Source organism: Ovis canadensis, chromosome 5, assembly GCF_042477335.2.
Source record: "Ovis canadensis isolate MfBH-ARS-UI-01 breed Bighorn chromosome 5, ARS-UI_OviCan_v2, whole genome shotgun sequence".
NCBI lineage: Eukaryota > Metazoa > Chordata > Mammalia > Artiodactyla > Bovidae > Ovis > Ovis canadensis.
Window position 1 is genome coordinate 35,613,442 of NC_091249.1, and position 17,144 is coordinate 35,630,585.

The 17,144-nt window shown below is 38.5% G+C and overlaps 1 protein-coding gene across 5 annotated transcripts in view; it reads left to right on the plus strand.

The window, feature by feature from the left end:
• RAPGEF6 (Rap guanine nucleotide exchange factor 6) overlaps positions 1-17,144 on the plus strand; it is a 220,554-nt gene that overhangs the window by 29,973 nt on the left and 173,437 nt on the right. For 3 of the 5 annotated variants that reach the window (XM_069591597.1, XM_069591598.1, XM_069591601.1), the window contains exons 2-4: positions 2,138-2,208; positions 3,554-3,610; positions 10,514-10,597. In XM_069591597.1, coding sequence (XP_069447698.1) covers positions 2,138-2,208; positions 3,554-3,610; positions 10,514-10,597 — 212 coding nt within the window. The remainder of the gene's footprint in view (positions 1-2,137; positions 2,209-3,553; positions 3,611-10,513; positions 10,598-17,144) is intronic. The other 2 variants (XM_069591599.1, XM_069591600.1) reach the window with 1 other exon arrangement.

Here is a 17,144-nt window from a genome sequence, read left to right on the forward strand (position 1 = left end):
CCATATTTTAAGAGGAGTAAGAACAAGCAGAGTCATCTCCACAGAGGAGATCAGTTAGGATGCTTAAAGATCTGGAACCTGCATATACTGAGACTGTGTTATCTGGAGGTTAAAAAAAAAAAAAGATTTAAGAGGATGGGACAACTTTTCGAATGTTTGAAGGTCACTAAAGAAGAGAGATGACATATATTTCAAAGTGAAATAGACCTTGGTATGAAATAGTGAATTTTTGATTTCTGGCATTGTTTGTCAACCATGCTGAGGAGGGGTTCCTGTATGAGTTGAGGGAATTCTCAACCTTTTCAGATCTGTTGTTATTCAGAGATTTTTGTGACTCTTCCATGGTAACAATTGTGTCATAAGTGGTTGTAGCTTACATAATTGTGGGATATCATTATATATATATTTTATACATATATATATATATATAGGGGCTTCCCTGGTGGCTCAGAGGTTAAAGCGTCTGCCTCCAATGCGGGAGACCCGGGTTTGATCCCTGGGTTGGGAAGATCCCCTGGAGAAGGAAATGGTACCCCACTCCAGTATTCTTGCCTGGAGAATCCCATGGACAGACAAGCTTGGTAGGCTATAGTCCACGGGGTTGCAAAAAGTTGGACACGACTGAGCGAGTTCACTGTTCACTGGGTGGATGGGTGTGTGTGTGTGTATATATATGTATATAGGGCTTCCCTGGTGGCTCAGATGGTAAAGTGTCTACCTGTAATGTGGGAGATCTGGGTTTGATCCCCGGGTTGGGAAGATCCCCTGGGCAAGGAAATGGCACCCCACTCCAGTACTCTTACCTGGAAAATTCCATGGATGGAGGAGCCTGGTAGGCTACAGTCCATGGGCTTGCAAAGAGTCGGACATGACTGAGCGACTTCTTTTCTTTCTATTATATTTTTAACTTTTTGATTAAATACTTATTGAGCAGCTAGGGAAATGCAAAGGTGATTAAAACGTGGTCAGAAGTGAGGCAGGTGCACAGATAATAGAAAGCAAAGTGTAAGGCTCACTGAATCACAGCAGTCAGAAGAGCCTTAGGAGACCAAGAAATTGCTTCCAGCTTGGAAGGGAGCGTGGTTGGGTGGCCGATCAGGAAAGGGGATTGAGATGAAAATAGAAGACTTCAGTCTGGATTGTTGTTGGTACTCAGTTCAGACTATGTTTGTCTTTCTTTTTCCTCTCTCCCCATCTTTGGGTTTAATTTACCAGTACTGCCCAAGATTGTTCACTTGCTTGCATTTTTGCTTTAATGTCTTCTACAGAGCTAGGTCCTTTCAGCGTTTTAGAATTTTTTTTCTCTCTCTTTTTTTTTGTTTGTTTGTTTTTTTTGTTGTTGTTGTTGTTTTTGAAGGGTTCTTGACCTTTTAATCTTGGTGTTGACGGTTTTGAGTCTTTTCCATTCTGGTTTAATTTTTGTGCATTTTGGGATGGAATATTTCATACAGATGTCTTTACTGGAGCCTTTTCTTCAGCTTCCTCATCAAAGTTGTCAACCATCACCATCTTCATCATCATCTTCATCAGCAGCAAACTTTACTTTTTTGTGGGGAACCTTGTTACCACTTCCAGGGGCAGAGCGCCTTCCAGATATACTTAGAGTTTCACATCCTCCTCCTCTTCATCTTCTGACTGCATCTTCCTCCATAGCTACTAAGTGCTGTCCACTAATATGCACAGGCCCTGAACCACACTTCAACTGTAAGACCACAGGTGGTGTTATTTCAAAGCCCCCAAGGGAAACCTTTGACTATATAGACATTTTCAAAGTTGCCAGTGTTACTTTAATTGGACTGCCTTCATGATTCATTGCCTCTTCTTCAGCACTGTGCAGTCATCCTTTGCACCAGCCCCTAAACTGACCATTCTTAAAGATAACTGGTGCTCATTTTCATCATTATCCACCTTAAAGTGATAGTCTTTGTCAGCCTTTAGTTCACAACCAAAAAGATAGTTCTGGGCCTCAAGGGGTTCATGTCCATGGGTTGGAGGCATGCACTTAGGTGGGAGAGAAGCCAGGTGGAAATAAACAACTACTGTTGAGGAAAACAGCCACACAGGCCAGAATCACACCAGGGAAAATATTTTTAGCAGTATTCAAAGTTACTAATCTAAAATCTTCTCTGTTTTACAGGACTTAAATACTATTTATTCTTATCTTCATGGAATGGAAATATTATCAAATCTCAGGGAACATCAGCTTCGGTAAGTGTGATGCTCTGAGAGCATGTGCTAAGAGGTTTATTCAAATGAGTTCAGATAGATAGTTGCAGGGGCCAAATCATTTAGGGGCTTTTTATAGGCTATGCATAGCAATTGGCCCTTCTCATTCCAGTTTTTCTTAGTCAGGGGACCTTGAGCAAGTCTTAACATCTAAGCTATAGTTTAGTCTTCCATAAAATAGGGATAAAAAGATTAACTTTGTTACAACATTTTGAGGATTAAATGAGAATATTTAAAGCAACGTACAGTGCTCAGTCTGTGCTATCTAGAGAAAACAGAACTGTTTTCTTTTTGTACTTTGTATTGATATTTATTATATAAAATGCTTAAGATGGACTTGGTATGATGTGGTATTTTATTAAAGTAGAAGGAGCGAGACTCTCGATTGGGTATAAGCTCCTGCGGACAGTACCCATGAACTTTCTGAACCTCATTTTTCTGTTCTATAAAATGAGTTCACTTTCTTGCCACCTTGTATCATTGTGATTATATTTGTAAAAGCACTTTTGAGTGCTGTAAGTACTAACTGTTGTAACTTTGCATAAATTTTGATTAAACTGTGTTTTCTTTCCAATGGCGAGCTCAACCATAACTTTTCTGGCTGTTCTTTTAAGTTTCTGACTATGGACCAAATTGCTAAAATATGACTGTTTAGGATTTATTATTTTCTGTTTTCTGTGTAACATTATTCAGATGTTCAGTTCAGTTCAGTCGCTCAGTCGTGTCCGACTCTTTGCGACCCCATGAATCGCAGCACACCAGGCCTCCCTGTCCATCATCAGTTCCCGGAGTTCACTCAAACTCCCATCCATCGAGTTGGTGATGCCATCCAGCCATCTCATCCTCTGTCGTCCCCTTCTCCTCCTGCCCCCAATCCCTCCCAGCATCAGAGTCTTTTCCATTGAGTCAGCTCTTCGCATGAGGTGGCCACAGTACTGGAGTTTCAGCTTTAGCATCATTCCTTCCAAAGAACTCCCAGGGCTGATCTCCTTCAGAATGGACTTGTTGGATCTCCTTGCAATCCAAGGGACTCTCAAGAGTCTTCTCCAACACCACAGTTGAAAAGCATCAATTCAGATGTTAGTATATGTCAAATAAGTGTATCAAGAAGAAAGAAGAAAATTGAAAACTAGAATGTTAGTAATAGAGTATTTTTAAATGTAAGCAAATTTGTATTTATTAAACAGATTTGTATGTGTGTGATGTTTATATTTTTAAACTCTAGTGAAAAACTCAGTGGTAGATCTGATAACTTTCTGTTGTGGTAGCTGTTAATTATTAAAACAATTTAAGATAATTTAAAAATTTTTTGCTTTTTAAAAAATAGATTGATGTCTACAAGAGCACGCTATGAGAGATACAGTGGCAATCAAGTTCTTTTTTGGTAAGTATTTTGGAGAAGGAAATGGCAACCCGCCCCAGTACTCTTGCCTGGAAAATCCCATGGACAGAGGAGCCTGGTGGGCTACAGTCCATGGGGTCGCAAAGAGTTGGACACGACGGAGCGACTTAACTTCACTTCTTAATTAACTTAACAGTGTTTCAACTTTGGACTATTAGCGGGGAAACTCATTTGATTCTGAAAGTTTCTGTGGAAGAGATTGAAATACATTCCTGAACTGTGAAATATAACATACAGAGAGCTCAGGGGAGAAGTAAGTGCAATAAAGTTTAATAAGCAACACACTACTATGTGTGGCTACTGTGCAGTGAGTGCACAGCACATGCGAGCTTTGCACAGGGCTCAGGCAGCCATCTTGGGAAGATAGTCTAGCTCTGATGGCTGTCACCTTAGATTAGTTTTGTCTCTGAATTTCATACAAAAATTCATATAAAATTTCACACAAAACCTTTTGGTCAGGCTTTATATACTTCACACATGTCAATTCTTCCATGTTTTTGCATTTGTTCTTTTTCAGTGCTTTACAGTATACAATTATGTGAAAACAATAATTTAACTTTCCCACTACTAATAAATATTTGGATTGTTTACAGTATTTTTCCTATCATAAATAGTAAGTTTCTATGAATATTTTGTTCATGTCTTCCTGTACCCTTATGTACTCATTCCTTTGGGGAATATTCTTAGGAATAAGCATTGGAAATACATGTGCTCAAATTTAGAAGATTCTAGTGAATTAGAATCTAAAATATATATTTCATTTTGTTATCTCATCGTGATTTTATTTTTTGTTTTCCTGCTCAATGATGGTGAATGATTTTCCTATTCTTATAGTCTATTTGGATAGCTATTTTCTGAAATCTTGATTCATGTTTTTGAATTTTTTAATTGGGCTATCTTATTTCTATCAGTTTGTATAAAATTTTTATGAATGCTATATCTAAGTCCTTTGTTGGGTGCACAAGTTGCAAATGTCTTCTTCCATTGTGTGGCTTGCTTTTTTTATTCCATTAACGGCGGCTTTTGAAGAAAAGAGATTCTTTGTTTTTTCCCATGTGATTAGTGCATCTCATGTCCTATTTAAAAAAAACAAAATCTTTACGTTCCTCAGATTATGAAGATAATTCTTCTCTGTTTTTCTTCCATAGTTTTTGGCAGCAGGGACCTCTTTTACTTTAGGTATGCAGCTGATTTGTTGCTGTTGTTCAGTCACTAAGTTGTATCCAACTCTTTGCAACTCCATTGCCTGCAGCACGCTGGGCTCCTCTGTCCCGCACTGTCTTCTGGAGTCTGTTCAAATTCATGTCCATTGAGTCAGTAATGCTATCTAACCATCTCATCTAATGCCATGCCCTTCTCTTTTTGCCTTCGGTCTTTCCTAGCATCTGGGTCTTTCCCAATGAGTTGGCTGTTCGCATCAGGTGGCCACAGTATTGGAACTTTATCATAAGTCCATCCAGTGAATATTGAGAGTTGATTTGTTTTAGGATTGATTGGTTTGATCTCCTTGCAGTCCAAGGGACCCTCAAGAGTCTTCTCCAGCACTACCAAGTCAAAAGCATCAATTTTTCACTGCTCAGCCTTCTTGATGGTCCAGCTCTCACGTCCATATTTGACTACTGGAAAAACCATCTTTGGCTGTATGGACCTTTGTCAGCAAAGGGATGTCTGTGCTTTTTAATATGCTGTCTAGGTTTGTCATGGCTTTCCTTACAAGGAGCAAGGATCTTTTAATTTCATGGCTGTAGTCATGGTCTGCAGTGATCTTGGAGCCCAAGAAAATGAAGTCTGTCACTGCTTTCACTTTTCCTCTTCTGTTTGCCATGAAGTGATGGGACTTCTTAGTTTTTTTGTCATCATCTTAGTTTTTCGAATGTTGAGTTTTAAGGCAGCTTTTTCACTCTTCTCTTTTCACCCTCATTAATAGGCTCTTTAGTTCTTCTTCACTTTCTGACATTAGAGTGGTATCATCTGTATATCTGAGGTTGTTGATGTGTCTCCTGGCTATCTTGATTCCAGCTTGTGACAGTCTTGATACTAGTTGTGATTCCTCCAGCCCGTCATTTCCCGTGATGTACTCTGCATATAAGTTAAATAAGCAGAGTGACAATATGTGGCCTTCTCATACTCTTTTCCCAGTTTTGAACCAGTCCTTTGTTCCATGTCCAGTTCTAACTGTTGCTTCTTGACCTGCATACACGTTTCTCAGGAGGCAGGTAAAATGGTCTGGTACTTCCATCTTTTTAAGAATTTTCCACAGTTCGTTGTGACCCACACAGTCAAAGCCTTTTAGCATAGTCAATTAAGTAGAAATAGATGTTTTTCTGGAATTCCATTGCTTTCTCTGTGGTCTAGCAAATGTTGACAGTTTGACTTCTGGTTCCTCTGCCTTTTCTGGTATTGAATGCAGTGTTTCATTGCACATTGCATTTATCATTATTTCTAAGTATTTTCTGGATTCATATGGATTTTTATAGTTTTATTTGTTCAGTTGTTGATTCATTAACTTATTAGTAAATGTTTATTTATATTATGCTTAGGCTGGTATAAAATGGTGAAAAGATATGAGATTTGTCCTTAGAGTCTAACATGTAATGGAGGAGAAAAAGTTCATTAAAATAACTACACATATATAAGAGCTATCAAGGAAAAGTATAGATTTATAGATAAATGGAACAGAATTGAGAGCCCAAAAATAACCTCCTATATTTATAAATAGTCTCTGCTTTTTTTTTTTTAATGGACCTCTAGCTACCTAGCTAGCTATATGCACACAATGTGGGTATAACACAACTGAGTATTAAAAAGGAACCACCAGTGAACAGTTTTTGATGAAGGTACTAAAGCATTTCAGTTGGGAAGGCACAGTTTTTTCAATAAATGGTACAGAGTATTTACATACAGAAAGTTAATCTGAGATACCACTTTAAACCCAGTAGAATAGCTACAGTTGCAGGGGTTCAAAATGAGTAAAAGGGATCATATATATGGTAATAGGTGGAAAGTAAACTTGTGATGGTGAGCATGCTGTAGGATATACAGAAATAGAAACACACAGTGCTATAAACCAATATCACTGTGTGTTTCTGTGATGGTGAGCATGCTATAGGATATACAGAAATAGAAACACACAGTGCTATAAACCAATATTCACGCGCTAGTAAAGTAATGCTCAAAATTCTCCAAGCCAGGCTTCAGCAATACGTGAACCGTGAACTTCCTGATGTTCAAACTGGTTTTAGAAAAGGCAGAGGAACCAGAGATCAAATTGCCAACATCCACTGGATCATGGAAAAAGCAAGAGAGTTCCAGAAAAACATCTATTTCTGCTTTATTGACTATGCCAAAGCCTTTGACTGTGTGGATCACAATAAACTGTAGAAAATTCTGAAAGAGATGGGAATACTAGACCACCTGACCTGCCTCTTGAGAAATCTGTATGCAGGTCAGGAAGCAACAGTTAGAACTGGACATGGAACAACAGACTGGTTCCAAATAGGAAAAGGAGTATGTCAAGGCTGTATATTGTCACCCTGTTTGTTTAACTTCTATGCAGAGTACATCATGAGAAACGCTGGGCTGGAAGAAGCACAAGCTGGAATCAAGATTGCCGAGAGAAATCTCAATAACCTCAGATATGCAGATGACACCGCCCTTATGGCAGAAAGTGAAGAGGAGCTAAAAAGCCTCTTGATGAAAGTGAAAGTGGAGAGTGAAAAAGTTGGCTTAAAGCTCAACATTCAGAAAACGAAGATCATGGCATCGAGTCCCATCACTTCATGGGAAATAGATGGGGAAACAGTAGAAACAGTGTCAGACTTTAATTTTTGGTGCTCCAAAATCACTACAGATGGTGACTGCAGCCATGAAATTAAAAGACACTTACTCCTTGGAAGAAAAGTTATGACCAACCTAGATGGCATATTCAAAAGCAGAGACATTACTTTTCTAACTAAGGTCCATCTAGTCAAGGCTATGGTTTTTCCTGTGGTCATGTATGGATGTGAGAGTTGGACTGCGAAGAAGGCTGAGCACTGAAGAATTGATGCTTTTGAACTGTGGTGTTGGAGAAGACTCTTGAGAGTCCCTTGGACTGCCAGGAGATCCACCCAGTCCATTCTGAAGGAGATCAGCCCTGGGATTTCTTTGGAAGGAATGATGCTAAAGCTGAAACTCCAGTACTTTGGCCACCTCATGCAAAGAGTTGACTCATTGGAAAAGACTGATGCTGGGAGGGATTGGGGGCAGGAGGAGAAGGGGACGACAGAGGATGAGATGGCTGGATGGCATCACGGACTCTATGGACGTGAGTCTGAGTGAACTCCAGGAGTTGGTGATGGACAGGGAGGCCTGGCTTGCTGCGATTCATGGGGTCACAAAGAGTCAGACACGACTGAGCGACTGAACTGATAAACCCATATTACTTCAGTTAAAAACAAATTTTGAAAAATAGCTATAGTCAAAAAGGTAGACAGTAACAAGTTTTGATTAGGATTTGTTGACACCTGGGGTTGTCCTATATTTGTGGTACAATATATGACAATCCCAAGTGTCAACAAAGCCAGTTTAGGAAATGGTTTGGCAGTTTCTTAAAATATTACCATGTAACCCAGTAATTCTGCCTTTATATGTTTACCAAGGAAATATGAAAATGTGCGTACAGAGACTGTACACAGATGTTTTTTCTTAGTAGCAATATTCATTGTAGCCTAAAACTGGAAATTGTCCAGTGAATGGGTAGATAAAATGCTCTGCATCTGGTTAGTGGAATACTATTTGTCAATAAAAGCGAATAAAGTGATAAATACTACAACATGGACAAAGCTCAGACAAATTATGCTAAATGGAAGATGTATGTTAGAAGCATCACATTACATGATTCTATTTGCATGAACTATCCAGAATAGAAATCTGTAGAGACAGAGCAGATTATTGTTTACCTGGGGCAGGGATAGACTGCAAACAAGGCATGAGGGGTCTCCCTATGAGGATGTTTGCACAGTCCTTTTCAGCTTCATAAAAAGCGTTGAATCGTATACTTAAAATGGTGAGTTTATGGTTTGTAGATTATACCTCAGTTAACTGTTTAAAAATTAATATTAAGAATTATCCAAATCTATCTGGCTAATCATAAACCAAAGAATTTTTAGAAAAATGAATATGTAAATTAAAGAGTTTAAATTCAGAGATTAGTGGAGGCAGAGGGAAAAATGCATATAGTTGACCTTAACTGGGAAGCAGCATGATAGAAAAAGTGAAAATAAACCACTATGCTCAGTGCCACCAGCAGAGAGGAGGAAATGGGAAGAGAGAGATCTGGAGAGAGGTAGGTAGAGGCCACCGTAATAGTTTTTGTTCTTTATTTTAGAAGCAGTGTGAAGCCTTTGCAGGAGTAAAATCTGTCAAGATTATGTATGGCACTTTTCGCCAGGCTAGGTTATTGTTAGATTTATTCACTTGTGCAAAGAAAGGAGATAGGTGGACCCATGTTTAAAAATTTTCACTTTCCTTATGTTTACTCATCAGATACCGTGCCAGACTGTGCGCGAAGGGTGGAGTTCTCTGCAAGGTCTGAACCGTTTCTGATTGACGAGCTGGCATGGCTCTCTTGGTGTTAGGAGTGAACATCAGGAGTTTTCTTGTATTTATAGTAGAATTTACTGACAACTCTGACTGTTTCAGTAAAGAGATAAAAATTGAAGACTTGTGGTAGCATTTAATCGTAACTTTCTTATGTGTTGATTTGGGCAAATTTTTCTTTTATTGATTTTAATTCCTTTATGATTGTATGAAAGTCATATTTCAAAAGAATTAGAAGGAATTTCCAAACAAAGAACTTTAAGTAGGAGACTTTCAGCCATTTGTATTTTCCCTCAGTGAAGACAGAGGGGAGGGATATTAAGAACTTTAAAATATCTTCTAGAAAGTTGATGTTAATTTTTCCTTCTCATGGTAAGCAATAGGATTTACCTGGAAAGCTCACCCTGGGTGTTGCATAGAATGGTTCAGATGCTTAGATTTCTGGACGATGAATGATATTATTCACTGAGAACAGAGAACCCTAGAAGAAAATCAAGCTTGAGGGAAATGATAGGTAGATTTTGAACATGTTGAGGTTGAGTTGCACGTTGACGTATCAATAGCTAGGTAGATATACAGTTCTCCAGCTCAGAGGGAATGTTTCTTTTATATAAAATTAAGAATTGTCTACATATTGGAATTAATTGAAGTTGTAGGTATGGTAAATTTAAAATATATGAAAAACAAAATGATTAGATTATGAACTTAACATCTAACGGTATTCTGGGTTTCCATTGGTGATTTAACTGAACTAAAACTGATGATGAACTCAAGTCATCTGATATTTTTTATCCTTCAGAAACACATAAAATGAAAGGTTGGGTAGACATTTTTTTATGTCAGAATAGAATTAAAGTGAAAGAAGTAGATCATTATGACCCATATTATAGTTGAACATGAAGATGGAACATTGATGTGAATTCGAAACAATACTGTCCTTAATATACGTTAAACTTACCAGAAATAGAACTTTTTAATATGTACATCTAGTATACTATTTGAGTTGATCTTCATCAAATATGGTGATCCAGTACACAAAAATGAGGAATGGGAAGTTACTGATATAAGTTAATAATGAAGAACCAAAAAAAATGTATTTCTGAAACCTATACCTTAGGATAGTTATTATGTAAGATGTGAACACGGTCTGTATGAAACCTTCGGCGATAAGTGAAATTTCCAAGGACTGTTAATTTTTAACTACTTATAATAATACTTGAATTTTTTTCATGTTTTGTATTTTGTATTCATATATACACTTGAATATGTATCTTTATTTACTCATCTATTTATTCACTTAAACAGTTCAGAAACTATTGCCAGATGTTGGTATATCCTGCTTTCTGGATCTGTGCTTATGAAAGACTCCATGGTTTTGCCTCCTTGCAGGTATGTTTACATTGGCCGCTTAGTGTATTTGACAGACAAAGTTTACAAATGTTTTATGTTAAACTATTTTATGTAGAATATGTATTTTATCTTAGTAGATGATACATTTTATAGATGTCTTTGCCTTTTGATAATACACGAAGTACTTGGCAAGAATCAACTGATAGTTCATATTTCTGGAATATGTTGTTGTTCAGTGGCTCAGTTGTGTCTGACTCTTTGTGACCTCATGGACTGTAGCACGCCAGCTTCCCTGTCCTTCACCATCCCCCACCTGGAGCTTGCTCAAATTCATGTCCATTGAGTCAGTGATGCCATACAACCATCTCACTTGTTCTTTGCCTGCCTTCAATCTTTCCCAGTATCAGGGTCTTTTCTGGTGAGTCGGCTCTTCGCATCAGGTGGCCAAAGTATTGGAGCTTCAGCCTCAGTCCTTCCAAAAAATGTTTAGGATTGATTCCCTATCAGATTGACTGGTTTGATTTCCTTGCTGTCCACAGGACTCTCAAGAGTTTTCTCCCACACCACAGTCCAAAAGCATCAGTTCTTCAGCACTCATCCTTGTTTATGGTCCAACTCTCACATCCATACATGGCTACTGGAAAAACCATAGCTTTGAATAGATGGACCTTTGTTGGCAAAGTAATGTCTCTGCTTTTTAGTAGTCTAGGTTTGTCATCGCTTTTCTTCCAAGGAGCAAGCATCTTTTAATTTCATTGCTGCAGTCACCATCTGCAGTGATTTTGGAGACCAGGAAAATGAAGTCTGTCATTGTTTTCATTGTTTCCCCATCTATTTTCCATGAAGTGATGGGACCAGTTGCCGTTATCTTAGTTTTTTGAGTGTTGAATTTTAAGCCAGCTCTATGACTCTCCTCTTTCACCTGTGTCTGGGGTGTAATCTTTTGTTTATCCCATGACATATTATTGTATTGTTTGAGATTTGATATCATTTATCCGATGTTTCATGGATTCATTGCTCTTAGTTATAGGGAGGCAATATAGCTTTATAGTTAAGAAATCATCTTTTAGACTAACAGGAGTTTGGCTAGTGTCTTGATTCTGTCACTTATTAGATGTTTGAATCTGGACAAATTTTAGTTTTCCTGTGTAAATAAGGATACTAATAGTACCCACTTATGTGTTTTATGAGGTTATAGCAAGCTACTACTCATACTTCTCAGTGGAAGTTTGTACAAGTTGATATTTTAGAGCTAGACTGCTTGAGTTCATCTCTTTGCTTTACTGCTTTTTGGGTTAATTACTTAATTGTCTTGTGGCTCAGTTTCCTCACCTCTAAAATAGGAACAATAATAAGATGTATTTCATAAACCAGTTTTGGGAAATAAGTGAGTTTATATATCTATAGCTCTTAGAACAGTGCCTGGCTTTTATAAGTAATTTTTAATTATCACCAGAATTAGTAAGTAAAAGAAGAGTCATTGGCAAGATGATTAGATATAATATTCTTAGAGAATGTGGTCTGTTAGTTAAGATTTGGGGGCCTGAAATTATAATTTGGTGACATAAAAATACAACTTTTTGGTGACTTTTCTCTAGTAATGTTGAGAAGAGATTTTTAGGCTTTTAAGGTAGGACTTCTAATTGCAGCTCAATTAATTTAGTTTTAAAAATATTTTAAGTATCAAGGTACATTCTATTAGATAGATAGTACGGAACATCTCAGTTCTGAGGCCATTTTTAAAGCTATGTCTTTAGTCTTGAAACTTTATCATCAATATTTGGTTAAATGAAATATGTACTTCCTGACTAGTAGTATAAAACATATTGTTGACTATTTTTACAAATAAAATACATAATAATTCTTGCCTATTTAACCCTTTTGGCTGTTGTTCCTTTCCCCTATGTTTCTGAAAGACACTTGAGTGCTTTGTAGTGAGTGAATTAGTTCATGAAATAGAATAAGCTTGGTTGATGTGGATTACAGTTCTATTTTAGGATTACTAGTACTGTTCTTTTGACTATTTTATCACTCTTTTCTGCTGTTAATGAGTAGTTAAGAATTTGTTGTGATCACTTTATCAAGCCATTAATCAGTCACAATGATTCACCGTTAGTTTGTAACCAAGACATTGAAGTTTGTTTTAAATAATGGATAGTATGAGGTTTTCTTTTTTGTTAGTGTTTTGTTTTTTTGTTTGAATTTTTTTTTTTTTTTTTTTTTTTGGCTGTACCACTCGGCCCGTGGAATATTAGTTCCCTGACCAGGTATTGAGCTTGGGCCCATGGCAACGAAAGCACCAAATCCTAATCATGGAACCACCAGGGAACTCCCAATAATATGAGATTTTTAAAACAAAGCCATGGTATGCTTTAATGTAACCATCATGAACTTCACAGCAAAGATGATTATAGAAGTGTATTTAATTGTCATTTAGAGAACAGTTCCTGTGTAGGAGATTTATATTTTGTGTTTGGGAGATGCTTGTTTGAGAGGTTATTGGAGGGTGATTGTTAGGATTAAATGAGTCAATGCAAATAAAATAACCTAGATTAATATTTAGCATATCAGTTCAGTTGTTCAGTCGTGTCCAACTCTTTGCAACCTCATGGACTGCAGCGTGGCGGCTTCCCTGTCCATCACCAACTCCTGGAGCTTGCTCAAACTCATGCCCATCGAGTTGGTGATGCCATCCAACCATCTTGTTCTCTGTCATCCCATTTTCCTCCTACCTTCAATCTCTCCCAGCATCAGGGTCTTTTCTGATGAGTCAGTTCTTCCCATCAGGTGGCCCAAGTATTGGGGCTTCAGCCTCAGTCCTTGCAATGAATATTCAGAAGTGATTTCCTTTAGAATTGGCTGGTTTGATCTCCTTGCAGTCCAAGGGACTCTGAAGAATCTTCTCCAACACCGCAGTTCAAAAGCATCATTTTTTTGGCACTTAGCTTTCTTTATGGTCCAACTCTCACATCCATACATGACTACTGGAAAAACCATAGCTTTGATTAGGTGGACCTTTGTTGGCAAAGTAATGTTTTTGCTTTCTAAGTTTATCATAGCATTTCTTCCAAGGAGCAAGCATCTTTTAGTTTCATGGCTGCAGTGATTTTGGAGCCCCTCAAAATAGTCTGTCATTGTTTCCCCATCTCTTTGCCATGAAGTGATGGGACTGGATGCCATGATTCTTAGTTTTTCGAATGTTGAGTTTTAAGCCAGCTTTTTCACTCTCCCCTTTCACTTTCATCAAGAGGCTCTCTAGTTCCTCTTTGCTCCTGAGGTTATTGGTATTTCTCCCAGCAATCTTGATTACAGCTTGTGCTTCATCCAGCCCAGCATTTCTCATGATGTACTCTGCATATAAGTTAAACAGGGTGACAGTATACAGCCTTGATGTTCTCCTTTCCCAAATTGGAACCAGTTTGTTCCATGTCCGATTCTAACTGTTGCTTCTTGACCTGCATACAAATATCTCAGGAAGCAGGCAAGGTGGTTTGATATTCCCATCTCTTTAAGAATTTTCCACAGTTCGTTTTGATCCACACAGTCAAAGACTTTGGTGTAGTCAATAAAGCAGAAGTAGATGTTTTTCTGGAACTCTCTTGCTTTTTCTGTGATCTGACAGATGTTGGCAATTTGACCTCTGGTTCCTCTGCCTTTTCTAAATCCAGCTTGAACATCTGGAAGTTCACTGTTCACGTATTGCTGAAGCCTGGCTTGGAGAATTTTGAGCATTACTTTGCTAGCATTTGAGATGAGTGCAATTGTGCGGTAGTTTGAACATTCTTTGGCATTGCCTTTTTTTGGGTTTGGAATGAAAACTGACGTTTTCCAGTCCTGTGGCCACTGCTGAGTTTTCCAAATTTGCTGGCATATGAGTGTATCACTTTCACAGCAGCATCTTTTAGTATTTGAAATAGCTCAACTGGAATCCCATTGCCTCCACTAGCTTTGTTCACAGTGATGCTTCCTAAGGCCCACTTGACTTTTCATTCTAGGATGTCTGGCTCTAGGTGAATGATCACACCATCATGGTTATTAAGATCTTTTTTGGGTCATTAAGATCTTTTTTGTATAGTTCTTCTGTGTATTCTTGCCACCTCTTCTTAATATCTTTTGCTTCTGTTAGGTCCATACTGTTTTCCTTTATTGAGCCCGTCTTTGCATGGAATGTTCCCTTGGTATCTCTAATTTTCTTGAAGAGATCTCTAGTCTTTTCCCATTCTGTTTTTTCCCTCTATTTCTTTGCTCTGATCGCTGAGGAAGGCTTTTTTATCTCTCCTTGCTATTCTTTGGAACTATGCATTCAAATGGGTATATCTTTCCTTTTCTCCTTTGCCTTTCTCTTCTCTTCTTTTCTCAGCAATTTGTAAGGCCTCCTGAGACAACCATTTTATGTTTTTGCAGTTCTTTTTCTCCTGTCGACGGTTGTTCAGCAGCCAGTTGCAGTTTTGAGGTTCTTGCACGAGAAGATGAGCACACGACCTTCTGCTCTGCCGTCTTATGATGTAGATGATTTAGCATATAGTAAACATCAAATGATTTTTGGCTTCTGCAAATATAATGGCATTGAGATGTCATCATTATGATAATCTATAGAATATAGCACTCCCTAATAAAAGAAAAGACTCTGATGCTCGGAGGGATTGGGGGCGGGAGGAAAAGGGGATGACAGAGGATGAGATGGCTGGATGGCATCACCAACTCAATGGACGTGGGTTTGAGTGAACTCCTGGAGATGGTGATAGACAGGGAGGCCTGGCATGCTGTGATTCATGGGGTCACAAAGAGTCGGACACGACTGAGCGACTGAACTGAATATAAGAGGAATAATAGTATTGTTTATAAAAGTATAAACTGTTTCTTTAGCTATCAAGCTGTCTGTTACTGCTTTATCAGTGAATAGACAGAAACCACATGGTAATTTGAACAGGGACCCTTCAAAGAATTATTAATTTTCAAGAAATTAGGTACTAAGAAGAATAAAGGTGCTAAGGGAGAGTACCCCAGGAAGGAATAAACTTGAAAGGGGAGCTTTCTCCCCAAAACTGAAATTCAGAACTTTTGTTGGTGAATATGTTGCTTGTAGCCCAGTAGCTAATGACAAAGTTCACTTGGTTGCTCTGGGCCAGAGCTGTCCATGGTTAGTGGGTCAAAGCTGTCAGGGAGAGAAAGTCTGACTAGGACTGGTAAACAGTATAGTCCTTCCTGACCCCCAGCCCACTCAGGGTGCAGATGGGTCCTGAGGCTGGAGATGGGACTTCCCTTTGCCTTACACACGCCTACCCTGCCAAGTGTAGGAAAGTATTTGCCATTTCTTTGTACTAGCCCCCTCTACTGACGAAGTTTTGATATTAACAGCCAGCCAAAGGAGAATCTTTATTAAATCCAGATCCTTTATTATAAAGTAAATTTGAAACTGAGAGCAAATACATTTGAACTTGAGAGGCAATAAATAAATGGTACAGTGCCATGCTTTCCAACCTTTTTAGCACCAGGGACAGATTTTGTGCAAGACAGTTTTCCCATAGACCAGAGTGGAGAAGGTGGTTTCAGGATGATTCAAGCATATTATGTTTATTGGGCACTTTGTTTCTATTATTACATTAGCTCCACCTCAGATCATCAGGCGTTAGATGCCAGAGGTTGGGGACCCCGGTACAGTCCACTCCCTTGGTTACTCAGTTTTCATATGAATGCTTCTGAACACATTTGAGCTTCTACCCAATTCTCTTTTCATTTAACAAGATACGGCTATCCTTCATGTAAGTAAAGAAGTTCTTACCATCTCCCTGAAACAAGGGGATGCACAGTCCCAATCGTCAGTGTTCGCTGTATTAGTTATACTTTTCATCACAGTGCCTCTGAATATTCTGTTAACTCCAGACTACCTTATAAAGTTCACTTCCAACAACTTATATATAAAATAGATATGGGGAAGAGAGGGAAGAAGGAAATGGTTAACATATACAACCCCGGACCATGTATACCACATATAGTCCTGTTTCCATCATTGGTCACAAATCCGTAGTTGATCTTGCTTCCTCTTTTTACCACCCATTCAGTACTTCTGCCTTCAACCAGAATTTCAGCTGTTCCGGGTTCTTTACCTGATAACGGGCACAGAACCTTCATTTCTTAAGGGTCCTTAATTATGCCTTGTTTGGTTCTTCCCTGCCCACCCCACCCCTCACCCGCCACTTGGGGTTGCTGTTAGTTTTCTATTAACTTTAATAGTGGACTTGAAAGCGCTGGACAGAGTCCAAAAGAACCTCCTGGGCTTCAGATGTAGTTCTGCTGGCCTCGATTTTATGCAGCAACTCAGTTTCTCCTTGGTGATTGTAATCAATCACTCAGGCTAGTAGAATAAGCCCCTTTTCTGCCTTTCGGTTCAGTGCCCAGGTGGAAGTCACTAATTCAGTGACTTGCTGTGTTTCCTGCTAGAAATAATCTAGCAGGACTAAGACTCAAAACCAGCAGAGCTCAAAGTTTTAGGAAGAGGAAGTATAAATTCTGTGAATGAGTTATTAAGTATAATAACATTGAGAAGAACCACTGTTACTTCCATGCCTTGAATATGAAATCCATG